Source organism: Pseudonaja textilis, chromosome 1 (assembly GCF_049901715.1).
Source record: "Pseudonaja textilis isolate UNSWEBS1 chromosome 1, rPseTex1.2, whole genome shotgun sequence".
In the NCBI taxonomy this organism is placed as follows: domain Eukaryota; kingdom Metazoa; phylum Chordata; class Lepidosauria; order Squamata; family Elapidae; genus Pseudonaja; species Pseudonaja textilis.
The window spans coordinates 947,359-973,277 of NC_141990.1; the positions used below are offsets into that span (position 1 = coordinate 947,359).

A 25,919-nucleotide genomic window follows, 5' to 3' on the forward strand; every position below is an offset into this window, starting at 1 on the left:
GGCCGCGCCCGGCAGGGTCGCCATGGCAACGTGAGGCCCGCTGGCCGCGGCCTACTACTCCTACTCCTACTCCTACTCCTCGGCGGCGCCCTATGGAGAAATACGAGCGGATCCGCGTGGTCGGGCGGGGGGCGTTCGGGTGAGGACGGGCGGTAGTAGCCGTGGCGACGCGGGAACGGGGAGGGGGGAGAACCTCCCCCGTCCCCCCAGCCAGTGGGAGCCTCCCGTCTCGAAAAGCGGTTCTTTATAAGGGGGGCGGGGGGCGGAGAGGGGGGAGTTGACGTCAAGGTGGACGTGTGGGACTACGACGCCCATCGTCCACAGCCGGCAAGCCAAAGGCCTTTAGTTCACCGCCCCTTCCCCCCCCACACTGCGCCCTTCCAAGAGGAGGGTCTTCTCCCCTTATGGGCTTTGTAGTCCCCCCCCCCTCCGTGGATCGGGGGCCGCCGTCGGCATGCAGCCCTGCTAAAGAAAACCCCGCAGGGAGGCCCCAGAGGAAGCCCCCCCCGGCCCTCCTCCCTTTGCAGCCTCTTTACCCATGGGGAAACTGAGGCACGGACATCTCTTAGGTTGGCGGGGTTCCCCATGGAGGGTCCCTTTCCAAGCTGATCTCTCGCCCATGTGGGAAAAGGCCCCCAGGACCCCCCCATCTCTCCCCTTAACACGCCAGCTGCCCTGCCAAAGGGGGTTCGGAATGGGAGGAGGTTCAGCTGGCTCCCCAATGGAGGAGAACCCTCCCCCTGCACCCCATTGCTCCCCACCTCTTGACCTACCCGGTTGCCCCGCAAAGGGGGCTCGGAGGGGGCCCAGCTGTCCCCCCATGAAGGAGAAGCCCCCCATTGCCCCCACCTCTTGACCTACCCAGTTGCCCCCACAAAGGGGGCTCAGGGAGTGGGAGGGGGCCCAGCTGTCCCCCCCATGAGGGAGAGCCCCCCGTCCTTGCCCCATTGGCCCCCACCTCTTGATATGCCCAGCTGCTGAATGGAAAAGAGACGAACTGGTTCCCCCTCCCCGTGGGGCAATTCCCCCCCCATGCCTTCTCCATGATCCCCTTGATAATCCGGGCTGCCCTGCAAAGGGGGCTCAGGGAGTGGGAGTCCAGCTGCTCCCCCGCCCCTTGAGGGAGAAGCCCCCCAATACTCCCCATGCCCCCGCCTCTTGTCGTACCCACCCTCGGTGCCCGTCTCCTGCCCCTTGACGCGCCCGGCTGCCTTGCAGGATCGTCCACCTGTGCCTACGCCGGCTGGACCAGAAGTTGGTCATCCTGAAGCAGATCCCGGTGGAACAGATGACCAAGGACGAGCGCCTGGCGGCCCAGAACGAGTGCCAGGTGTTGAAGCTCCTGCACCACCCACATATCATCGAATACTATGAGAACTTCCTGGAGGATAAGGCCCTGATGATCGCCATGGAGTACGCGCCAGGTAAGGGCGCCCACGAGCCCCTCCCGGCCTCGAAGGGTAGGGGACCCCTGCCCGTCAGAGCGTCGCTGTCAGGACTCCGACAAATCCACCCCCGTTCGAATCACGAGTCTCTAGTCACATCTCTCAGAGGGGAAGAAAAAAAAATGATTTAGGAGTGACCGTATGTCGGCGTTAACTGGGTGCGGCTGACTCTCAGACCCGTCCTTCATCTCCCCCTTGACCCTGGTCTTCCCCCCCTCCACCCCACTGGATGTATATTCTCCAATGGGACCCATCCATAGCCAAGAGTCATCCGTCATGCTCTCCAGTAATAATCTTGCGTGCCAACAGCTTCGGCTGCCAAGGCGATTATCTGAGGCATTTAAGGAATGCACTGCTTTCCCCCACTCGCTTTCTGCCGGCAATGAAAAAGACCAAAGGAGGATCTTTTTAGTTGACATTCCAACCCTTGGTCAAATGTCTGGCACCAGGCACCCCTGGCCTTGAAATGGAAGGCCTGCTATAGCAGGGTCTCCACCTTAGCCACTTGCCTGGTGGATTAACTCCCAGAATTCCCCAGCCAGCTGGCTGGGGAATTCTGGGAGTTGAAGTCCACCAGGCTGAAAGAGGCTAAGGTTGGAGACCCCTGTGCCATAGGATTGAACCCTAGGTCTAATGGGCAGGTGCCAAGGTCTGTCCCAGGACTTGCCTGGCCTCGAAGAAGCCCTGCCCACCAAAGGGGTGAACCCTGGGTCCAGTGGGCATAGGCCAAGGGGCGGGCCTTGAAAGGGAAGGGGAACCTTGCCCGTCAAAGGGTTGAGCCCTGGTTCTAATGGGCCGTACTGGGCACCTCCTGGCCTTGGAAAAGGAGCTTTGCCTGCCATAGCGTTGAACCTGGGGTCAAATAGGCAGGTGGCTTCAAAAGGGGAAGCTTTACTGGCTAAAGGGTTGGGTAATGATAACAGATAATCAGAGTTGGAAGGGACCTTGTAGGTCATGTAGTCCAACCCCCTGCCCAAGCGGGAGACCCTACACCATTTCTGACCGATGGCAGTCCAGTCTCTTCTTGAAAGCCTCCAGGGATGAAGCTCCCACAACTTCCGAGGGCAACTTCTGTTCCATGGGTGGATTGTTCTCACTGTCAGAAAATTCCTTTTTATTTCCAGGTTGAATTTCTCCTTGTTCAGTTTCCATCCGTTGTTCCTTGTCCGGCCTTCAAAGATGCTTTGGAAAATAGCTTGACCCCCTTCCTCCTCTCTGGGGCAGCCCCTCCCTCAAATATTGGGAGACCGCTATCCTGTCTCCCCCGGTCCTTCTCTTCCCTAGACCAGCCAGGCCCAGTTCCTGCAACCGTCCACTTTGAAGGTGGCAACCCTGGGCAGACTCTCTGATTAGCTCAGCCCAGGCTGAGCTGGATGGTATTTGGGATGGGAGACCGAGAGGAATTCTGGGAGTTGAAGTCCTACGAGGTCAGATCAATGGGCGTGCCCCTAGCCCCTTCCCCTGAATTTTCCCTGAGCCCCACACCTTCGGCAGTTGTGGGTGCTTCATCCCTGGAGGTCTTTACGAAGAAACCAGACTTGTCTGAAGCGGCCTGGGGTCTCCTGCTGGAGCAGGGGGTTGACTAGAAGACCTCAAAGGTCCCTCTCAGCTCTACTCTGATTGATTGACTGATTGCATGAATGAATGAATAAATGAATGCGTGAATGAATGTTGCTATCTGATGGAAGCCCCCCCTCCCCCACAAAAAAAAATCTGGCAGGCCTCAACCCTCCTCACCCCCCTTCCCATAAGGCTTGGAAGACCCCCCCTCCCCCGAAAACGCTGGGGTCAGATTGGATAAACTGAACGCGAAAAGTGTGACTTGGTGCCAGGTTTTCGTCGTGCTTAAATGTTTGTCGTGCGCTTCGTTTTTATGCTTTTATTGCGGTTTTTATGGGGTTTCACTTTGCCCGGAGCTGGATTGTAAAACAGGTAGCTGTATAAATGTTTTTGCATGAATAAATATATTAAATAAACGAAGAAGGCCAACAGTACTTCAGGGAAGGCTCCGGCGCTGAGAAAACCCTGGGAGTTTTTCCCTCCGCTCTGACTGCGTTCGATCGGCATAGAATAAGACAACGGAGCGGTTATTTCAAGCGGATTTCTAAAATAACCGGCGTTTCTTGCCGCTGATTTCATCAGCCCTATTCAAGATCAGTGGCCTGAATTTATTAGCCAGAAGGATAGTCATGACCACAAGCACGAGGAACTCGGTGCACAGGTACTCCTTGGCTTACAACCACAAGAATCCCTGTTGCCAAGCGAGGCGCTTCTTCACAGAGGATTTTACCAGCTTTTTTGCCGCGGTGGTTAAGCGAACCACTCGCTGGCGTTAAGCAGAGCGTGCAGTTGTTATAGTTGGCGGAGGAATTTTGGAAGTTGAAGTCCACAAGTCTTAAAAGGGGGCAAGTTTGGGGGGACCCCTGCTTGATCCATTCCCAGCCTCGGTGAAAACCCCTCTGCCTTCTCCCTCCCTCCCAGAAGACCCTCCCCCAGGATCTCCGGTGTGTGTGTGTGTGTGTGGGTGTGTGTCCGTGTCCAGCCACCCGTGTGTTTGTGCTGGCGACAGGGATATTTGCACAATAGTGTGATATGGGGGGGAATGACTCCAGGAAGCAGCCTCAGCCTTCCACCCCCCACCCCCATGTCACAAGGAAGACCCCCACCTTACTCCCCCCCCCCTCCAGCCCCAGGCTCCCAAAATGAGGATGCAACGGATGGGCTGCTGGCTTCCTGCTAACACCTGGGCTGCTCTATGTGTGTGTGGGGGGGGGAGTAGGGGGGCTGCTGGCCCTGCTGGGCCCCAGGGAAGCCCCCCTACCCTTGTTCCAGAAGCAAGCCTGCCTTTGTGCGTGGAGCGTACGTGTGGTGGTGTGTGTCAGATTTCAGAGCCTGGGGGGCGGGGGTGGGGGCGTGTGGAGGGGAAGGGAGGCGCTCCCTGCAAGAGTCAGCCCCCCTCCTCACCGCCCCAACCGAGGTCTTGCCAACAAAGGCCTGTTTTGTGTGCCTGGTGCTTATCCAGAGCCCCCTGGCAGGGCTGCCAAACAGGTCGGGCTGGTTCTGCCCTTGGAGAAGAAGTTTGTGTGGGTTGTCGTTGTTGGTTTTTTTTGCAGCTTCTTTCTTCTACAAGGGCTACCTTAACCCTTGGTGGGTCTCCTTCCTTCCTTTTGCCCAAGGGCTCCTCTATGTGTGTGTGTGTGTGTGTTTCTGATGATGATTCCCAGGCCCTGGGTGGGTGGGGGGCTCCTCACACCCCTTTCCCCCTCCTCTTGGCCCAGGGGCCTGGAATCCGGAGGGTTCGGTTTTGCACGGGGTGCTCACCCACGGCCGCTTCCCAGAACCCCTTTCCCAGCCCTGCCTTGCTCTCTGCGGCCGGCACACGGCTCTGATTTTGAGAAGCCCGCAACGTGCAACCCCTTCCCATCTCCCCATGTCCCCCCCCTTCCCACACACACACCCTCCAGCCTTCTCCCCAAAGGGGGAACCAGCTGCAGGTCTCGGAATGCAGAACAGCAGAATTGGGAAGGGGCCCTAGAGGTCTTCTAGACCATTTCTCAGCGTTGCAGCATCCCTAGGCTCTCAGGATTTACAGTCGGACAGCAATAGCAGCGGCCCTTAGACTTTTGTGCCACTTCCAGGGTGTTTTTACGCCCTCTCCACGGGGTTTTTTTACAGAGCCAGCCTCCGGCCCCCAACCATCTGGGTCCTCCTTTGACCCACCTCGGAAGGACGGAAGGCTGAGTCAGCCTGGAGCCCGGTGGGACTTGGAACTGCCCAATTGCAGGCAGCAGAAGCAGCCTGTAACACTGCACTCTCACCACTGCGCCACCGTGGATGTTTGACAGCAGGCTCATACTTGTGACGGTCGCCGTGTCCAGAGATCACTTGATCCCCTTTTGCGACCTTCCGATAAACCAAGTCAATGCGGAAGTCAGATTCACTGAACCGCCCCTGTTACCAGCTTAGCAGCTGCAGGGACTCGCTTAACAAATGTTGGCAGGAAAAAGCCATCAAAATGGGGCCAACCTCACTTAACAAACATCTCACTTTAGCCGCATCAATTCTGGGCTCAACTGTGGTCCTAAGCCGAGGACTACCTCTTATCTGGACAATGGCCGTCAGAGGCCACAGCAGTCCAGTTGTCCGTCTGTTCTCATAATTGCTGCTCCCTGGGATTTTGGCACCCCAGGAGCAAAAAGGGACCTGTGCAACCTTGGCCACTTTCAGGCTTCGGGGCTTCGACTCCCAGAATTCCCCATCCAACTTTTCAGTCTTAGGGACTTCGACTCCCAGAATTCCCCATCCAACTTTTCAGGCTTGGGGACTTCGACTCCCAGAATTCCCCATCCAACTTTTCAGGCTTAGGGACTTCGACTCCCAGAATTCCCCTCCAACTTTTCAGGCTTAGGGACTTCGACTCCCAGAATTCCCCCTCCAACTTTTCAGGCTTAGGGACTTGGGCTCCCAGAATTCCCCATCCAACTTTTCAGGCTTAGGGACTTCGACTCCCAGAATTCCCCATCCAACTTTTCAGGCTTAGGGACTTCGACTCCCAGAATTCCCCATCCGACTTTTCAGTCTTAGGGACTTCGACTCCCAGAATTCCCCATCCAACTTTTCAGGCTTAGGGACTTCGACTCCCAGAATTCCCCATCCAACTTTTCAGGCTTAGGGACTTCGACTCCCAGAATTCCCCATCCAACTTTTCAGGCTTAGGGACTTCGACTCCCAGAATTCCCCATCCAACTTTCAGCCTTAGGGGCTTCGACTCCCAGAATTCCTCAGCCAGCAGAATTCTGGGAGTTGAAGTCCACGAGTCGTAAAGTGGCCTGGCTTGGATGCTCCTATTTTAAAGCGAAGACGGGACTTCCTGGCAGCCCCGCCCAGAGGCCAAAAGGCAGAGGGGTTTTTAGTGGGGAGGAAACCATGGGTGGGATTCCCACTTTTTTTTTTACTACCGGTCCTGTGGGCGTGGCTTGCGGCTTGGTGGGTGTGGCAGGGGTGGGATATACCGCCCAATCCCTCTTCCCTCCCCACTGACCTGCTTTCCAGCTCCGTTCTCCTGGGCGGGGCAACTCAATGGGAGGCAGGGAAGATTTGATGGGGTTGGCTGGTTCTCCCAACCCCTCAACGGTTCGAACCAGCTGCGTGTGGCACCTCTGGAGGAAACCCTCCGTCCGGGGGGGGAACGGACGGGGGGGAAACACACGGGCTCTGTGGGCACGGGGCCTGAGGCTGCCTCCCGCTCCCCCCTCTTCTGCCCAGGTGGCACCCTGGCCGAGTTCATCCGCAAGCGGGGCAACTCCCTCCTGGACGAAGAGACCATCCTGCACTTCTTCGTGCAGATCCTACTGGCCCTGCACCACGTCCACGCCAAGCAGATCCTGCACCGGGACCTCAAGACCCAGAACATCCTGCTGGACAAGCACCACACCACCCTCAAGATCGGGGACTTCGGCATCTCCAAGATCCTCAGCAGCAAGAGCAAGGCCTACACCGTGAGGGTTCCTCCCCCGGCGGCTCCTGGGCCTTCCCCTCCCTCCCTCCCTCTTCCTTCTTCCTTCTCCTTCCCCTCTTTTCCTTCCTCCTTTCTTGCAGGCTCAAAATGCACAAGGGGAAACTTTTCCCCCTCGGGGTTTTCTTTCGAGTTGGTTTCGATAGCCCTCGGCCAGCCAAGAGGGGCCCTGGGTTTGCTGGCCGAGGGCTGCAAGAGACTTAGGACTGTTTTTCACACTTACGACCGCGCAGCAGTCCCACGGTCATCATTCAGGCGACTTGACTCGTGTTTAGGGCGGCCGCGGTGTCCCTGGGGGAGGGGGAGTCCCGCGTTCCCTTTCGTGTCCTTCGGACGAGCAAAGGAAATTCGGGGCTCGGGGGCGGTCGTAAGCCGGGGACCCCCTGTATGGGACTGAGCTGGAGGGGTCTGGATTCACTGACGGGCGTCCCTTGCGGGGGGTGTTCCTCTTTCTCCTCAGGTGGTGGGTACCCCTTGTTACATCTCCCCGGAGCTGTGTGAAGGGAAGCCCTACAACCAGAAGAGCGACATCTGGGCCCTGGGCTGCGTCCTCTACGAACTGGCCAGCCTGAAGAGGGCCTTCGAGGCAGCCGTAAGCCGCCGGACCCCGGGAGGAGGGAGGGGGGCTGGCGGGAGGACTGCTGCCCTGGACCCCTGGGACGCCTGAAGAACGCCCAGCGCACCCGACCCCACAACACAGATCAGGAGAGCCGTTGGTCTGAAGGGGAGTGCGGTTTCCTGCCTGAGGGGTGGGGTTGGACTAGAAGACCTCCAAGGGCCCTTCCCACTCTGTGATTCCATGTTCTATATGCCCCAGAAGAGCTGGCCGCTTACATTTGTCTGTATAGGGTGACTTTGGGCCAATCACCAGGAGGCTGGGAGTTCTAGTCCCGCCTCAGCCCCGAAAGCTGTCTCTCAGCCCAACCCCCCTCACAGGGCTGTTGTCCCCCCCCCTCTGCCGCCCTCCTGGGGCATTTTGGGGGGAGGTCCTGACTGCCCCTCCCATGACTCCCGGCTGGACGCCCCCGCCCTCCTCTCCTGCAGAACCTGCCCGCTTTGGTGTTGAAGATTATGAGCGGCACCTTTGCGCCCATCTCCGACCGCTACAGCCCGGAACTTCGCCAGTTGATCCTCAGCCTGCTCAACCTGGAGCCCTGCAAGCGGCCACAGCTGGACGAGATCATGGCGGAGGCCCTGTGTGTCCGGCCGCTGCTCAACCTCTACACCGATGTGGGCAGCGTCCGGATGAGGAGGCAAGTGGGCGACCGCCAAGCCCCTCCCCCTGCTTCTCCCCCCCCTCCCCTGCCTGACAAACCCAGGGAGTCCTCGACTTACGATGGTTCATTTAGTGACCTTTCCAAGTTACCGCGGCTCTGCAAAAAGAGACACGGGGGCTCTTTTTTTCACTCTTAACGACCGTTGCCGCATCCCGACAGTCACCCAGTCAAAAGGTTTGGACAACCGACTCGCGGGGATCCCCAGTAACATAAGGGGGAAAGCCCGATTCCCTTTCACGAGCGGTGTGTCCCCCAACATCACGGCAGTGATTCACTTAACGGCGGCTAGAAAGGTCGTAACATGGGGCATTGGGCCATCTTGCTTAGCCACGGGAAATCTTTGGGCTGAATTCCAGCCGTAAGTCAAGGACTACCTGTATGGTCTCCTGCTCCAAACATCCTTCAAGATCCACCTCATCCTGGGCAGACCTTTTTTTGAACTATTGCCGTCCGGCAGACGGTACAGGACAATGATAAAAACAAGGAAAAATAGGCTGAAAAACAGCTTCTATCGCAGGGCAGGAGCTCTGTTGAATTCTACTGTATAGTGCAGGGTTGGTGTGGTGTCAGGGGGGTTCGGTTCAATGGCGTAGAACAGGGGTGTCCAACCTTGGCAACTTTAAGACTTGTGGACTTCAACTCCCAGAATTCCTCAGCCAACTTTAAGACTTGTGGACTTCAACTCCCAGAATTCCTCAGTCAACTTTAAGACTTGTGGACTTCAACTCCCAGGCTTCCTCAGCCAACTTTAAGACTTGTGGACTTCAACTCCCAGAATTCCTCAGCCAACTTTAAGACTTGTGGACTTCAACTCCCAGAATTCCTCAGTCAACTTTAAGACTTGTGGACTTCAACTCCCAGGCTTCCTCAGCCAACTTTAAGACTTGTGGACTTCAACTCCCAGAATTCCTCAGCCAACTTTAAGACTTGTGGACTTCAACTCCCAGAATTCCTCAGCCAACTTTAAGACTTGTGGACTTCAACTCCCAGAATTCCTCAGCCAACTTTAAGACTTGTGGACTTCAACTCCCAGAATTCCTCAGCCAACTTTAAGACTTGTGGACTTCAACACCCAGAATTCCTCAGCCAGCTGGCTGAGGAAGTCTGGGAGTTGAAGTCCACAAGTCTTAAAGTTGCCAAGGTTGGACACCCCTGGCATAGCATGTGAAGGATGGGATTTTGTGTTTATTTTCATAGTCATAATGGTATTTAATTTCATTGCACGATGTGCAATGACAATCAAGTCAACTGAAACTGAAACTAACACTTAAACCGAAACCTAAACTAAAACCTAAAACCTAAAACCTAAAAACCACCAAAACTAAAACTGAATCTCGGCAGACCGGAGAAGTCGTGGACGGCGGTGCCCTCCGTGGCCCAGAGCAGAGCTGGGGGTGTGACTGTGGCGGCCAGAGTGAGGGGTAAGAGGGGCAGGGTCTCCCCCAAAAAAAGGTCACCTGGAATTTTGCCCCACGGGGAGGGGCAGACTCGGAGGGGCGGTTCTTATTGGGGTCTTGGGGCGGCCAGAGCATGACCCCCACCCCCCACCCGGCCCTTCCAGCATCCCATTATCCTCCCTGACAGAACAATCAACCCATGGAACAGAAGTTGCCTTCAGAAGTTGTGGGTGGGGGGGTTGGGCTAGATGACCTCCAAGGTCCCTTCCAACCTCTGTTATTACTCTTTTATTCAGAAGTTGTCGGAGCTTCATCCCTGGAGGCTTTCAAGAAGAGACTGGATGGTTATGTGTCAGAAATGGTGTAGGGTCTCCTGCTTGGGTGGGGGGGGTTGGACTAGATGACCTACAGGGTCCCTTCCAACCCTGATGAACTGACCTCCTTCTCTCGGACGCAGGTTGCCACACCGGACCCCCCAGGCCCAGCCTCCCCCCGGCCTTGTCCTCCACCTATACCTGGGGCTCTGGCATCCCCAGGCCCCTCCGCCTGCCTGTGCTGAACACGGAGGTGGTGCAGGTGTCCACGGGCCGCACACAGAAGGCTGGTGTGACCAAATCCGGGCGGCTGGTCATGTGGGAGGTGAGAGGCCTCTTCATGTCACGACCCGAAGTGGCGTGGCCCAAAGGCAACCCAGTCAGATAATCCGTAGGAGTCCCTTTGTTAGCGCCAAACTTTGCCCCCAATGTCCTGGTGACCTTCTGGGCTGGAGAAAAACTCTCCCAGGTAAACATCCTTTGGGCTGCAGAGAATCAGGTCCAAAACGTTATCAAAGAAAAATGTAACTATAAGTCCAAACAAGGCAAAATGAGGTCATTAGTCCGGCAGGGCCGGAGAAGGAATTCCAGATGTGAAGGCGTGGCAGTAATTCAACCCGGTTGGGAGGATGCCAGGAACGCAGATAACCACAGTCAACACCAGATAAACTCACATTTGTTCCCAGCAGCTGCTGCACTCCGCTTGCATCTCTTTTAAACTCTCATTGCCAGTTGCAGCTAATGAAGGGAATCAGGGCCCTGTCCTCCCCCGTAAGCCATGCAACTCATGTTGCTCCCTTTTTCGTTCCTCCCTGTGTGGCCCTAGGATGAAGAGCGGGTGGGCCTGGGTCTTCCTCCAAATTCCCTCTCCCTTGTTCTACCTCTCCCCTTGCTCTGCCCAGCCGGACTTTTGCCCTTCCCCAGTTTCCTCCGCAGCCAACGGAGCCGCACTCCCCCTCCCTGTCAGCTTCTGCCAGGGGTGGAGGACACCCCCCCTCCCTCAGCTCTGTTAGGGAGGCAAGGCGAAACCCCCACCTCCCCGGTTCTACCTACTCCGTGTTTGCTCCACGTTTTCTTTTTCTTTTTAAAGAAGAGACCCCCCAGAGTGGGGAGACAGTCGGCAGGTCCAAGCGGGGTCAAGATGGCAGCTTCAGGTGGGCACCAGAAGGGCTGGCATGGCCGAGGTAGAAAAGGGACGTCCAAGGGGGAAAGAGTTGCCCCCCCTCCCCCCCCCATTATCCTGCCAATTCGATCAGAATACGTTGAATAACCACAAACAGTTCAGCTCCCAGTCGGTGTGGGGGAGAGAAGGAATGAAATAATCTGGGAAGCGGATGGGGGCACGGGGGGGGGGAGGGGAGGGGGGGGCAGCCAGACTCTTGGGGGAGAAGGAGGACTGTGGGGTCCTTGGTGCCCTCCGAGTTGGGTGGTTTTCTTGTAGGCCTTTCACGACCCAACTAGGGAACATTATCAATACTAGAAAGGAGTGGGGTTTGTGGAGAGGAGGGGGAGGAAGTGGAGGAGGAGGAGGAGGAGGAGGAGGAAGAAGAAGAATACGGTGGAGTCCTTGGTGCTCCTCTGAACCTGGTTGTTTTCTTGCAGACGTCTCATGACCCAACTAGGTAGCATCATTGGTGCTGGAAGGGAGTGGGGTTTGTGGAGAGGAGGAAGAGGAGGAGGGGAAAAGGAAGGAGGAAGAGGAGGAACAGGAGGAGGGGAAAAGGAAGGATGAAGATGAGGAGGAGGAGGAGGAAAGGGAGAAAGACGAAGAGGAGGGAGGAGGACCTTTCATGACCCAACTAGGTAGCATCATCAGTGCTGGAAGGGAGTGGGGTTTGCGGAGAGGAGGAAGAGGAAGTAAAGAGAGGAAGCAGAGAGGGAGGAAGAGGAAGCGGAAGTGGAGAATTATGGAGCCCTTCGTGGCCTCTGAACTTGGTGGTTTTTTGCAGATATTTCATGAGCCAAACTAGGTCACATCATCAGTGCTAGAAAGGAGCGGGGTTTGTGGAGAGGAGGAAGAGGAGGAGGGGAAAAGGAAGGAATGAAGGGGGAGATGAAGAGGAGGAGGAGGAGGAGGAGGAAAGGGAGAGATGAAGAGGAGGGAGGAGGACCTTTCGTGACCCAACTAGGTAGCATCATCAGTGCTGGAAGGGCGTGGGGTTTGCAGGGAGGAGGAGGAGGAGGAGTGAGAGGGGAGGCAGGTCTTCCCTCCATACATGAGAAAGCCAAGCCGGGAGATATTGGGGCTCACCCAAGCCCCCGCCCCACCCCAGGGCACCTTCCCCTTGCGACCCGGTTCCCTCCGGCAGGAGGACCTCTGCACATGCCCGGGGGGCTCCTTCCCCGTAGCTATTCAGGCCTGGATTTTGAAGCCGAGCCTCCGTGCCTGACCTGGTCTCGCTGTCGCTGCTTCCACAGCCGCCTCCCTTCGGCACGGCCGGCGGGCCCTCGCTCCCAGGGGCCACGGAGCAGCTGCAGCCCCAGTTTGTGTGCCGCTTCCTGGAGGGCCAGTCCGGCGTGACCATCAAGCACGTGGCCTGCGGGGATCTCTTCACCGCCTGCCTGACAGGTAGGAGGGGAAGGGGCGAGCGGGGCGGGGGAAGGTCCTTGCCGGGGGGGGGGTCCTGAAAAATAGAGCACGGTGGGTGGGAGGGCAGGTATTTTCTCCCGCTGGACCCCTGCGACGGGCTGGAGAGGGAATCAATGCCCTGTTCACGATGGCAGGAGGGGTTTTCCCGCGGCTGCAGAAGTGTTTTTTCAGGCTGAATTAGGGTGGTTCCATCAGGGTGGGGGGTCCCCAAAAGTGGCCCCTTTAAGACCGGTGGACTTCAACTCCCAGAACCCCTCAGTTGTCTAACAGTGGCCCCCCTTTAAGACCGGTGGACTTCCAACACCCAGAATTCCCGGCCGTCCAAACGTGGCCCCTTTACAACGGGTGGACTTCAACTCCCAGAATTCCCTGGCTGTCCAAACGTGGCCCCTTTAAGACCCGTGGACTTCAACTCCCAGAATTCCCGGCCGTCCAAATGTGGCCCCTTTACAACGGGTGGACTTCAACTCCCAGAATTCCCTGGCTGTCCAAATGTGGCCCCTTTAAGACCCGTGGACTTCAACTCCCAGAATTCCCTGGCTGTCCAAATGTGGCCCCTTTAAGACCCGTGGACTTCAACTCCCAGAATTCCCTGGCTGTCCAAACGTGGTCTCTTTACGACGGTGGACTTCAACTCCCAGAATTCCCCGGCTGTCCAAACGTGGTCTCTTTACGACAGGTGGACTTCAACTCCCAGAATTCCCCAGCCGTCCAAATGTGGCCCCTTTAAGACCCGTGGACTTCAACTCCCAGAATTCCCTGGCTGTCCAAACGTGGTCTCTTTATGACGGGTGGACTTCAACTCCCAGAATTCCCTGGCCGTCCAAATGTGGCCCCTTTACGACGGGTGGACTTCAACTCCCAGAATTCCCTGGCCGTCCAAATGTGGCCCCTTTAAGACGGGTGGACTTCAACTCCCAGAATTCCCTGGCCGTCCAAACATGGTCTCTTTACAATGGGTGGACTTCAACACCCAGAATTCCCCGGCCGTCCAAACGTGGTCTCTTTAAGACCCGTGGACTTCAACTCCCAGAATTCCCCAGAGCTCTGCTGGCTGGTGAATTCTGGGAGTTGAAGTCCACGGGTCTTAAAGGGGCCGTGCTTGGAGCTATGCTATTTAAATCCTGCGCATCTAATTCTCCTCTGGATAATCCAACCGTTTATTTATTTGTTTCTGCTTCCGGACGTGGCCCTGTCGAAACGTCCTCTTGCCCCAGGGCCTGCCTATGTCCACCCCGACTCTCTCTGTCCTGGGTTGGTCCTTTCCCTGACCTTTGGGGTGGTCCAGCAGACCTCAGCGCCCCCCAGCCCACTTTCTCCCTCTTGTGCATCCAGCCTGGCCTGCTGGCTTTCTTCCCCGCTGCTCTGGACTGACTCCTCCACTTGCAAGGCCAGAATTTTTTTGGGTGGGGGCGGGGGGAGGCTGGGTCGGTGTGATTCCATCAGTACGTCCGAATCTTTCCTCACCGCAGACCGAGGGATCGTCCTGACCTTCGGCAGTGGCAGCAGCGGCTGCTTAGGACACGGGACCTTCGTGGATGTCACCCAGGTCGGTTCTGCCTGTGGATGAACGGGGGGGGGGGGGGTGCCGGACCCCGAGAGGTATGCAGGGTGGGCTTGGGGCTGATGGGGGAGCCTCATGTTCTCATTGTGTGTCCCCCACCCGCCCTCCGTCTGCCAAAGGAGGGAAACGGCACAAGAGGGCGGCTAGGATGTGCCACAACACACTCACACGCTCTGAAAAGGCAGCACTGCCATCCTCGTCCTCCTCCTCCTCTTGTGACCAGGACTTTGTTGCTTATCACTATTGTTGTATGTGCACTGAGAGCTCGTGCACCGGAAGGCAATTCCTCGTGTGTTGGAACCACACTTGGGCAATCAAGAATATTCTATTCCATTCCATTCTATTCCCTTCCATATTCTATTCTATTCTGTTCCGATTTTCTGTTCTGTTCTCTTCTCCTTTTTCTATTCTATTCTATTCTTATTTTCTATTCCATTCTATTTCTATTCCATTCCATTCTTTCCATATTCTGTTCTATTCTGGTCCTATTTTCTGTTCTATTCTATTCTATTCTCCTTTCTTCATTCTATTCTATTCCTATATTCTATTCTATTCCTATATTCTATTCTGTTCTGTTCTGTTCTGTTCTATTCTATTCTCTATTCTATTCTATTCTTCTTCCTTCTTTCTCTTCTCTTCTCTAGTCTCTATTCCATTCTATTCTATTCTATTCTATTCGATTCGATTCTATTCGATTCGATTCTATTCTCCTTTCTTCATTCTATTCTATTCCTATTTTAATATTCTATTCTGTTCTATTCTATTCTATTCTATTCTATTCTATTCTATTCTATTCTATTCTATTCTATTCTATTCTCCTTTCTTCAATCTATTCTATTCCTATTTTCTATTCCGTTCCATTCCATTCGATTCCATTCCATTCCATTCCATCCTATCCTATCCTATCCTATCCTATCCTATCCTATCCTATCCTATCCTATCCTATCCTATCCTATCCTATCCTATCCTATCCTATCCTATTCTATTCTCCTTCATTCTATTCTATTCTATTTTCTATTTTATTCTCTTCTTATTTTCGATTCCATTCTATTTCTATTCCATCCCCTTCCTTCCATATTCTCTTCTCTTCTCTTCTCATTTTCTATGCGGTGGCCGTATGTCTTCTCCCGCCCCGAGACCAGCCTGGCCTGGCCTCCCCAGGGGCGCAAGGAAGGGGTGGGAGAGGACAGAGGGGTGTGGGGGGCGTGGGACGGCCTTGGCGTCAGCTCTCCTGACACCCCCTCTTTGCAGCCGAAGATCGTGGAGGCCCTGCTGGGATACGAGATCACCCAGGCGGCCTGCGGGGCCTCCCACGCCCTGGCCCTCTCCAGCGAGGGGACGTCTTCGCCTGGGGCAGAGGGGACAATGGTGAGTGAGTGGGCCTCCTCCTCCTCCCCTGCTCGGGGACCCCCCGCGGGTGGGGGGAGCCTGCGAGAGCCCCCCCTATCAGCTCTTCCCCCTCCCTAGGGCGCCTGGGGCTGGGGAACCAGGAGTCGCACAACTCCCGCAGCTGGCGGCCCTTCCCTCCGGCTACGAAGCCCAGAAGGTGCTGTGTGGCATCGATGCCTCCATGATCCTCACCTCCAGCCACCAGATTCTGGCCTGTGGCAGCAACAGGTAGGGCGGCCCTGGAGGCTTTCAAGAAGAGGTCGGATTTGTCGGAAATGGTGTCGGGTCTCCTGCTTGTGCGCGGGGTGGGGGGCGGGACTAGATGACCCGCAAGGTCCCTTCCAACTCGGATGATCCGTTACCTGGCGAGGGTCCCCTGTCCAGGAAGGGATGGGGATCGCACTAGGACTCAGATTTTGTCTGCCCCCACTCTCCCCAGAGGATAGAAACACCCCCCCATCTTGGTTGAGGGACCAGAGGCTGAACTGGCAGCTGAGAGCCAAGCTGGCCAGACGGGGTTGCAGGTAAGCGGTTGCAGCTGGACGCTGTTCTGTCCTAGGATTTCCCCCCAAAAAGCACTAAATCAGCTCTTGAGTCCTGTCAAAGCCTCTTTTTATTAAATGAATTTGAATTTAATGCATTCTGCATTCAGCCAACGGCTTGGCCAACAGTCTTGCAAAAGTAGACTCATGAGCTCAGAACTTTATCAATCCTGGAACGCTGCCCGGTAAATAGTCCCACGCTCAGTGCTGACAGGGAAGGGCTGGGTTACACAGACAAACCTTCACGAGCGAATTGTTTCTCCTGCAAAAGCCCCCCTCCCCTTTTGCTCCTCTTTTAATCCCCATGGGAGGGGCCATTCACCGTCCACCTGTGGCCTTACTCCCAAGTCAGCCCTTGTTCCTGAGCTGTTCCCTTCTTAGGACAGCTCTGTGCGTGCGCACACAGGGAACAGGCTCCAGCTGTTCTTCTTCCCCACTGATCTCTGACTCCAAAGGCAGCTGATAACTGTTGGATGTCCCTGGCCCCATCTCTGCCTCTTCTTCCTCAGCTATTCCCTTCTTCTGGCAGCTCTGTGCCTGCGCACACTGGGAACAGGCTCCAGCTATTCTTCTTCCCCACTGATCTCTGACTGCGAAGGCAGCTGATAACTGTTGGATGTCCCTGGCCTCATCTCTGCCTCTTCTTCCTCAGCTATTCCTTTCTTCTGGCAGCTCTGCGCATGCGCACACTGGGAACAGGCTCCAGCTCTTCTTCTGCCCCACTGATAGCCAAATGTGAAGGCAGCTGATAACTGTCGGATGGCCCTGGCCCCATCTCTGCCTCTGAGGCAGAGCCTCCCCCAGATTCCAGGACTGGCCCATGCCCCTCCCCAGCCTCCTCGCTACTGTCCGACTCTGCTGCCAGGACCACAACAGATGCTGATTCTCCCCCCTCCCCCCCAGGTACAATAAGCTCTGCCAGGACAGGATTGTGTCCCAAGGGGAGCCCCTCCCTGCTGCTGACCAGGTGGAAGAAGTGCTGACCTTCAGCCCCGCCCGCTCGGCCCCTCTGAGCCAAGAGGTCATTGTGGGCGCGGACATCGGAACGGCCCACTCCGCGGCCATCAACGGTGAGAGCCTCGGGGGAGCCCTGAATGGCCGTCCTGGTGGACTCGCCAAACGACAGTCCGTTTAGTGACCGTTCTCAGTTCCAACAGCACCGGAAAAAAGTGAATTATGAGCGTTTCTCCAACTTAGGACCAGGGGTGGGAGTAGAGGAGGAGGAGGAGGAAAGAGGAAAAGGACTGTGGATGCTCTCCGAGCTGGGTTCTTGCAGACGTCTCATGACCCAACTAGGGAACAACATCAGTGCTAGAAGGGAGTGTGTAGAAAAGGAGGAGGAAGAAGGAGGAGAGGATGAGGAGGGGAAGGAGGAAGAGGAGGAAAAGGACTGTGGGGTCCTGGGTGCTCCCTGAGCTGGGTTCTTTTCTTGCAGACGTCTCATGACCCAACTAGGGGTCAACATCGCTAGAAGGGGGGGTGTAGAAAAGGAGGAGGAGGAAGGAGGAGAGGATGAGGAGGGGAAGGAGGAAGAGGAGGAGGAAAGACTGTGGGGTCCTTGGGGCTCTCTGAGCTTGGTGGTTTCCTTGCAAATGTTTCATGACCCAACTAGGGAACACCATCAGTTGTAGAAGGGAGGTGGGGTAGTTGTGGAGTAGAGGAGGAGGAGGAGGAGGAGGAGAAAAAGAAGGAGAAGGAGAAGGAGAAGAAGAAGAAGAAGAAGAAGAAGAGGAGGAGGAGGAGGAGGAGGAGCAGGAGCAGGAGGAGGAGGAGGAGGACTGTAGGGTTCTTGGTGCTCTCTGAGCTGGGTGGTTTTCCTGCAGACGTTTCATGACCCAACTAGGGAACATCATGAGTGCTAGAAGGAAGGAGGGTTGTGAAGAGGAGGAGGAGGAAGAGGAAGAAGAAGAAGGGGAGGGGAAGAGGAGGAGGAGGAGAAAAGGGACCGTGGGGGTCCTTGGTGCTCTCTGAGCTGGGTGGTTTTCCTGGCAGACATTTCACAACCCAACTAGGGAACATCATCAGTGCTGGAAGGAAGGAGGGTTGTGAAAAGGAGGAGGAGGAGAAGAGAAGGGGAAAAAGACTGTGGGGTCCTTGGGGCTCTCTGAGCTGGGTTCTTTCCTTGCAGACGTTTCACGACCCAACTAGGGAACGCCATCAGTGCCGTGTGACAGTTGCCCCTCTCTCCCCTTCGCCCTCGACCAGCATAACTTCTGAAACCAGGCCAGGATGCTGGTCTTCGTGTCTGTCCCCTTCCTTGCCTGGCCATCGTTAGCGGGCTGAGGCCAGGAAACCCCCCACCACCCCCGAAAGAAGGGGGAAGGCAAACGGACCACCCCCGCCACCGCAGCGCGCTGTCCTTCTTTTCGCAGCCTCCGGCCAGTGCTACACCATCGGTAGCAACCAGCACGGCCAGTTGGGCCCCGTCTCCTGCCGGGCCAGCCGGACCCCGTACCTGGTGGAGGGGCTCCAGGCCACCCGAGTCACCCAGGTGGGCTGCGGGGACGCCTTCACCTTGGCGGTGGGAGCAGGTGAGCGGCCCCCGAGCCTTCCTCGGCCTTGGGTATACCCCTTGGGGCCGGGGGGGGTTGGCAGCCCCGTCACCCTGCCACCTGGTGCCTCCTCCTCCCCCGGTCCCCAGATGGCGAGGTCTACACCTGGGGCAAGAGCGCCCGGGGCCGCCTGGGCCGGAAAGAGGAGGAGCCGAGCAGCCCCCGCCCCGTGCGGCTGGAAGAGGCGCCCCCCAGCCTGGTGGTCTCGGTCTCCTGTTGCCATGGCACCACCCTGCTGACTGCCAAGCGTGAGTAAGCGGGCACAGCTGCCAAGGAGGGGGCACCGGGGGGGGGGAGAGAGACCTGGGCCTCCGCTGCCAGCTGGCAGGCAGTGTGTGAGAAGCAACGCTCTTGCCTTCCCCCCCCCACCCCATTTCCCCCCCCCTCCCCCAGGGTGGCTGCAACCCACGGTTTCTGAAGTGGGGAGGGGGCTTTCCAAGGGAGGGGCTGGGAAGCTCCACAAGGCTCCCCCCTGCCCCGCCCCAAGCAGTGGAAGGTGGACGTTGTGTTCACACGGGGAGGGGGCACGCTCGGAGGGTCAGCCACAGGGCCGGCGGCCGGGAATCTTGGGGCTCTGGGTTGGATTTGGGGGTCCCTGGGGGCTCTCTGAGCTGCGGGGTGGGGTGGTGTCTTGCAGGTGTGTCCTGACCCAGCTAGAGAACGGCATCGGTTTTAGAAAGGGAGGGGGGGTTGTGAGGGGGAGAATAGAATAGAAAATACGAATAGAATAGAAATTAGAACAGAAATTAGAATAGAATAGAATAAGGGATAGATTGGATTGGAATGGAAAGGAATAGGAATAGAATACAATGTCGCTTGTATCCTTATGATTTTTATGGACTGTTTCCTGGTATGCTTTGATGGCTTATTGTACCCTCTGACTATCATTAAGTGTCGTACCTGATGATTCTGGACTCTTGACAAATGTCTCTTTTCTTTTATGTGCACTGAGAGCATTTGCACCAAGACAAATTCCTTGTGTGTCCAATCACACTTGGCCAATAAAGAATTCTATTCTGTTCTATTTTTGATTTTATTCTATTCTATATTATACTATTTCTTGACCCTTGATGAATGTATCTTTTCTTTTATGGACACTGAGAGCATTTGCACCAAGACAGATTCCTTGTGTGTCCAATCACACTTGGCCAATAAAGTATTCTATTCTATTCTGTCGATTCTAAGGAATGGAATGGAATGGAATGGAATGGAATGGAATGGAATAGAATAGAATAGAATAGAATAGAATAGAATAGAATAGAATAGAATAGAATAGAATAGAATAGAATAAGGGATAGAATAGAATAAGGGATAGAATAGAGTGGAGTAGAGTAGAATGGAATGGAATGGAATGGAATAGAATAGAATAGAATAGAATAGAATAGAATAGAATAGAATAGAATAGAATAGAATAGAATAGAATAAGGGATAGAGTAGAATAGAATAGAATAGAATAGAATAGAATAGAATAGAATAAGGAGTAGAGTAGAATAAGAATAGAATAGAATAGAATAGAATAGAATAGAATAGAATAGAATAGAATAGAATAGAATAGAATAGAATAGAATAAGGGATAGGATAGAATCTTTATTGAGAATAGAAAATATGGAATGGAATGGAATAGAGAAGATAAGGGTGGAACCTTGGAGGTCTTCTAGTCCAACCCCCGGCTTAGTTTGGTTATCCAGTCTCTTCTTAAAAACTGGGGGGGGGGTCTTCCTTGGTGCTCTCTGAGCCGGGTGGTTTCCTTGCAGGCGTTTCAGGGCCCCACTAGGGAACGCCATCAGTGCCCAGACTCGCAAAGGGCCTTTGGTGGACTTGGGTCCCTCAGGGTCTCTTTCCTCGCCTTTGTCTGCGCCCCGTCTTTGGGGGGGGTGGCCGGCCCCTCCCTCAGAGCTACCCAGCTGGCTGAGGGATTCTGGGAGCTGAAGTCCCAGCCCTCTTTGAAGTGGGCCGGGTGTGGAGCCAGCCCCGTCCCTTCGGGGCTTGTTCCCCCCAAGGCGGATTCTGTGGCGGCTGCCGGAGCTTCTCCACAAAGAGGAGGACAGCCCTAGCAGCACTTGGGGTGGTGGCAGGGAGTGGAGGGCCCCCCCCCAGAATAGCACCCCCACCCACCCACCCCCCAGATGCAAAGCACAAACATCTGGGCACCAAGAGGAGGCCAGCAGCCTGCAAGCCGCCTCAGCGGTTTCCAAAATTCCTCTCCTGGGCAGGAAATCCAGAAATAGCTTTTCGGCTCAAGGCGGCCCCAGGAAAGGGTGAATCAGCCAGGCTGCCTGCCAAGGCCTGGTGGGGAGGGGGGGGGGGGCACGAGGTGGCGGGGTGCAGGCGATGAATGGGAGGCTCTGAAGATGAAAGGGAAGCGGGCCGGGCTTGCGGATTCAGGCCCCAGACAAAGCGCCTCTGTGCAAGATGCCTCCAGTCCAGAGGCCTCCAACCTTGGCCCCTTTAAGACTAAGAGGACTCCAACTCCCAGAATTCCCCAGAGGCCTCCGAACTTGGCCCCTTTAAGACTAAGAGGACTCCAACTCCCAGAATTCCCCAGAGGCCTCCGAACTTGTCCCCTTTAAAACTGGAGGACTCCAACTCCCAGAATTCCCAGAGGCCTCTGAACTTGGCCCAGACTGGAGGACTTCAACTCCCAGAGGGCCTCCAACCTTGGCCCCTTTAAGACTGGAGGACTTCCAACTCCCAGAATTCCCCAGAGGCCTCCAAACTTGGCCCCTTTAAGACTGGAGGACTCCAACTCCCAGAATTCCCCAGAGGCCCCAAACTTGGCCCCTTTAAGACTAAGAGGACTCCAACTCCCAGAATTCCCCAGAGGCCTCCGAACTTGGCCCCTTTAAGACTGGAGGACTCCAACTCCCAGAATTCCCCAGAGGCCTCCAAACTTGGCCCATTTAAGACTAAGAGGACTCCAACTCCCAGAATTCCCCAGAGGCCCCCAAACTTGGCCCATTTAAGACTAAGAGGACTCCAACTCCCAGAATTCCCCAGAGGCCCCCAAACTTGGCCCCTTTAAGACTAAGAGGACTCCAACTCCCAGAATTCCCCAGAGGCCTCCGAACTTGGCCCCTTTAAGACTAAGAGGACTCCAACTCCCAGAATTCCCCAGAGGCCTCCGAACTTGTCCCCTTTAAGACTGAGGACTCCAACTCCCAGGCCCCAACCTTGGCCCTAAGACTGGAGGACTCCAACTCCCAGAATTCCCCAGAGGCCTCCAACCTTGGTCCCTTTAAGACTGGAGGACTGGCTGGAGAATTCTGGGAGTTGAAGTCCTCCAGTCTTAAAGGGGCCAAGTTTGGGGGCCTCTGCTCCAGGGTTTTGCCAGCTCCGTCGTTTATCCCCACCCCCCTCATCCCCATGCTGGGGGGGGGGTGGAGGGAGGTGAACTAACCCCGCCCCTTCCTGCCCCTCCCCGCCCCCTTTCCTTGCAGGCTGGGTGAATTTTGTTCTTCCTCTGTGTGTGTGTGTGTGTGTTTCGCCTTTCAGCTTCCGTGGAAGAGCCCAGCCCGCAGTGAATGGGAGAGGAGCAAACAGCGGAAAGGAAAACACCCCCCGCTTTGCAGGGAATCTTGGCCCCCTCCCCACTTCACCCGGGAGAGGCTGAAACTGACCCCCAAGCCGGAGGGAGAGGATGCAAGGTTGCCCTCCCCCAACCTCTCTGAAGCTTCCTGGGGTGAGAAGGCGAAGGGCAGCACCTCCTGCAGCAAATTACAGGTTAACAGAGGTCATCTAGTCCAGGGGTCGCCAACCTTTGGGACGTCAGGGACCCCCAAAGTCATACTTTTAAATCCCGCGGACCAGAGACCCTGGGAAAATCCCCCAAAAGTCTGCAGGAACATCCCCCCCCCGTTTTCCTACCGATCGATCCTTCTTTATTTGGGATGGCAGGAGACCGTCTCCAGCTCCGTTCTCAGGGGAGAGAGAGAGAGAGAGAGACTTTTGGCTTTGTGCAAGGAAAGCAGCAGAAGCCGCAAAGTCTTTCTTTCTCTCCTCCAAAACTCCGCCAGAAATGAGCCTCTTGGAGCAGGAGGCCTTGCAGGGTCCCCAAGACTCATTTCTGGGGAGTTTGGGGAGAGAAAGAGAGACTTTGGCGGTTTTCCTTGCCTGCAGCCAAAAGCAGACGAAGAAAGAAGCGGAAAGAAGCAGCCGCTGGTGGCCAGGCCAGGCAAGTGGGGCAAGTTCTCCCCTCTCCCCTTTCCCCCTTTCCCCTCCTCCCTACCTCGTGTTGTCCGCAATGCAAGCAACGCAAACCTTGTGTTCCCGCGCAGCCTGGATCAATTGCTTGGGGGGGACATTTCTCTGCAGACCACCAAAATTTTCTCACGGACCACCAGTGGCCCCCCGTCCACCGGTTGGCGACCACTGATCTAGTCCAATCCCTCCCTGCCCGAGCGGGAGACCCGACCCCGTTTCTGACCGATGGCCGGCCATTTGTCAGGCTCGGCTCTTCCCCTGGAGGGGGAGGGGGCGCAGGGGATCGGTGGGGCCAGCCTCCCGTTGACTGAGGCAGAACCGAGGGAGGTTCTCCATGGGGGGAACCCCAGCAAGACCGGGCGTGACTCACCCCACTTTCGGGCTCTTTCCCGGGGGGGGCCCTGTTGGATGGTGGGATTTGAACTCACTCCAGCCCCCGAGGGACACCCCCCCCATCAACGAGGGAGCCTTCTGGAGCCGTGACAAGGAGCCCTCAACTTAACGGCCGCAGCGGAGCCTCACCTTTCCATGGCGGAACAAGACCCGGCGTGCGTTTTGCCCCCGTGGCGCCGCCTCGCTTGCCACCGTTGTTAAGTGAATCGCCGCCATTGATAAGTTAGTCACGAAGTCCTTAAGTGAATCTTGGCCGGTCAGAAAGTCTCAAGAGGGGGATGGCGTGAAATCACCTCCCACCCCGGACGACACTGCATCCGTCGTAAATAAGAGTCAGTGGCCAAGCGTCTGAATGAGAGGCCTCAACGGTTGTAAGTGTGAACAAAAATGGTCATAAGTCCCTTTTTTTCAGTGCTGCCGTAACTCCCGAACAGTCACTCAGTCAAGCGTCGTAAGTCAAGGACTACCTGTAGTTTTGGTGGCCCCGTCCCAGACTGAACAGAGCTCCAATTCTCAGTCTGCTCCCCCTCTAGTCTGGGGGGGGGGGGCAGGAGGGGTCTGTCTCTATTGACCCCTCCCCCAAATTCAGCCAGGGAGGGGGAGGGTGGGACCAGCCCACCTGAAAGCCAGGTTTCCATCTGGACCCTCCCCTGTTTCCCCCCGTTTCCTGCCTGTGAGTAAGACGGCCCTGAGCCTCTCTAGTCCTTTTGTTGTTACTCCTCCGAGTAGTGCAGTGTGTGTCTTCCAACAAGGCACATTCATTCTGCCTTCACCAACCCACAAATCACACCGGCCTTCCCCCACCCCGGTTTTTCCAGCGGGCCTGGGGGTCCCCGAGTGGTCTGGTCCCCATCCTACGGCTCCTTTGACCGCCAGGGGGAGGCTGGGGGGGGGCGCGCTATTGTTTTCTATTTTTTTTTAAGAATAAATTTTTATTTGATGTGTTTTTTTAATACTGTCTTTCTCTTAGAAATCCAGACTGCATTGTTAAAAACATTTTCTGCCTATTGTGAGATGACAGTTAGACCAGGGGGTCTCCAAACTTGGCCACTTTAAGACTGGTGGACTTCCAACTCCCAGAATTCTCCAGCCAGCGGAGCCGAGGGGCCTTGGAGGTCAATTAGTCCAACCCCCTGCTGAAGCAGGAGCTGGCTGGAGCATTCTGGTCGTTGGACGTCCACCAGTCTTAAAGTAGCCAAGTTTGGAGACCTCTGCAGTGGATATATATGACAGATAGACAAAGTCACTCAGCAAACTTCCTGTTTTATTAAATATTTGAAAATGCAGATTATTTTTTTATTTTCAGTCCAGGTCCAGCCAAGATTTTTGCTCATATCTGGACTAAATATGTCTGTCCATGGACAGTTTCAATCACCCAGTTCATGGATGGTCCCAAAAGTGTTTTTCTAAAAGGCAAGTGGACTTCCTTGTTTTTTGTTTTTTTAAACGTTTCACTTTGAAAACTTCTTTTAAAAAAAATTATATCCTGTTTTTTAATTCCTTGTAAGCCGCTGTGAGTGAGTAGGTATAAATTTTCTAAACGAAACAAAAACCAACCAACCAATCAATAAGGGGGTTGGACTAGATGACCTACAAGGTCCCTTCCGACTCTGATGATCTGTTATAAATTTGCAATTGCTGGGTCTGGAATACAGATTACAATTCAGCCCAGAATTGATGTGGCCGGCCAAGTACATTGGCGAAACCAGTTTGGCCCCGTTTTACGACTTTTCTCGTTTCTTAAGGGAACCCCCTGCCGTCGTTAAATGAGTCACACGGTTGTGAAGCCAATCCGGCTTCCCCATTGCGTTCGCTTGTCAGGAGGTTGCAAAAGGAGGTCACGTGACGAACACCCCCCCCCTCCCCGGGGACATGGCGACCGTCATAAACGTGAACCAGTTGCCAAATATTCAAATTTTGATCACGTGACCATAATATTGCAACAGTTACTAAGTGTGTGGAAAATGACCTCGAGCGCCCATTGCAACTGCCAGGGTTCCAGCAATCGCCCTAATTAAATCACGATTCTCGAGCCAAACTTCAAAAAAAAACTTCGAAGGATTCATTAGAGGCGACAGGCTGGCCAGGCCCTGTATAGGAAGCCAACTCCGGCCTACGTCATTTCCAGTCCCGTGACCCTGTGTCCTGTCCCCCCCAGGATGGTGTCATAAATCAGATCCTCCAACTGGGCACCTTCACGGGGCTGGGGGGGTCATCAATCCCATTCTCCGATTCAATATATTCGCGGGGCAAAAGCTCCGGTAGTTTAGCTACAACCTTTTAACGATAAAGAGTTGGAACGTACTTCCGCTTCCAAACTGTCTGCGCTGCTCTTCCAGGTTCCTGCCCCCCCAAAACAGGCCTAGGAATGTTTGATGAGTTGACAGCAACTTTGAACGGTCGCTGAATGAATGGTCGTCAATCGAGGACTGCCTGTAAGGAACGCTGACTCTGTAAACTGCTTTAGAGAGGCCTGTAAAGCAGCATATAAGTCTTCAGCGCTATGGCTGTTAGTGGCCCTTTATATAAAGTTCTGCTTTATAAACAATCCGTGGAGCAACTGGCCTCCAAAATGCTCCAACGCCGCAAGTTTTTAAGAATATAGAATATATAGAATAACAGAGTGGAGAAGATTGGGACAGCCCTCGGTTTGAAGGGGTGCAGGGTTGGACTAGAAGACCTCCAAGGTCCCTTCCAACTCTTGTGCTTCTATATTCGATGAACCTTTAGCAAGGCCGCAC

At 55.3% G+C, this 25,919-nt stretch overlaps 1 protein-coding gene across 1 annotated transcript; it reads left to right on the forward strand.

Moving 5' to 3' along the window:
• NEK8 (NIMA related kinase 8) lies at window positions 1-25,535 on the forward strand. The gene is given in 17 exon segments (XM_087924172.1): window positions 1-139; window positions 1,219-1,424; window positions 6,711-6,943; window positions 7,421-7,552; window positions 8,005-8,213; window positions 9,579-9,658; window positions 10,092-10,273; window positions 12,367-12,517; window positions 14,011-14,087; window positions 15,354-15,438; window positions 15,441-15,470; window positions 15,570-15,602; window positions 15,605-15,719; window positions 16,937-17,103; window positions 18,406-18,564; window positions 18,675-18,833; window positions 22,078-25,535. Coding segments are annotated over 17 exon segments (2,094 nt in total). The 5' UTR covers window positions 1-92; the 3' UTR covers window positions 22,107-25,535.
• Window positions 25,536-25,919: the final 384 nt, after the last annotated feature.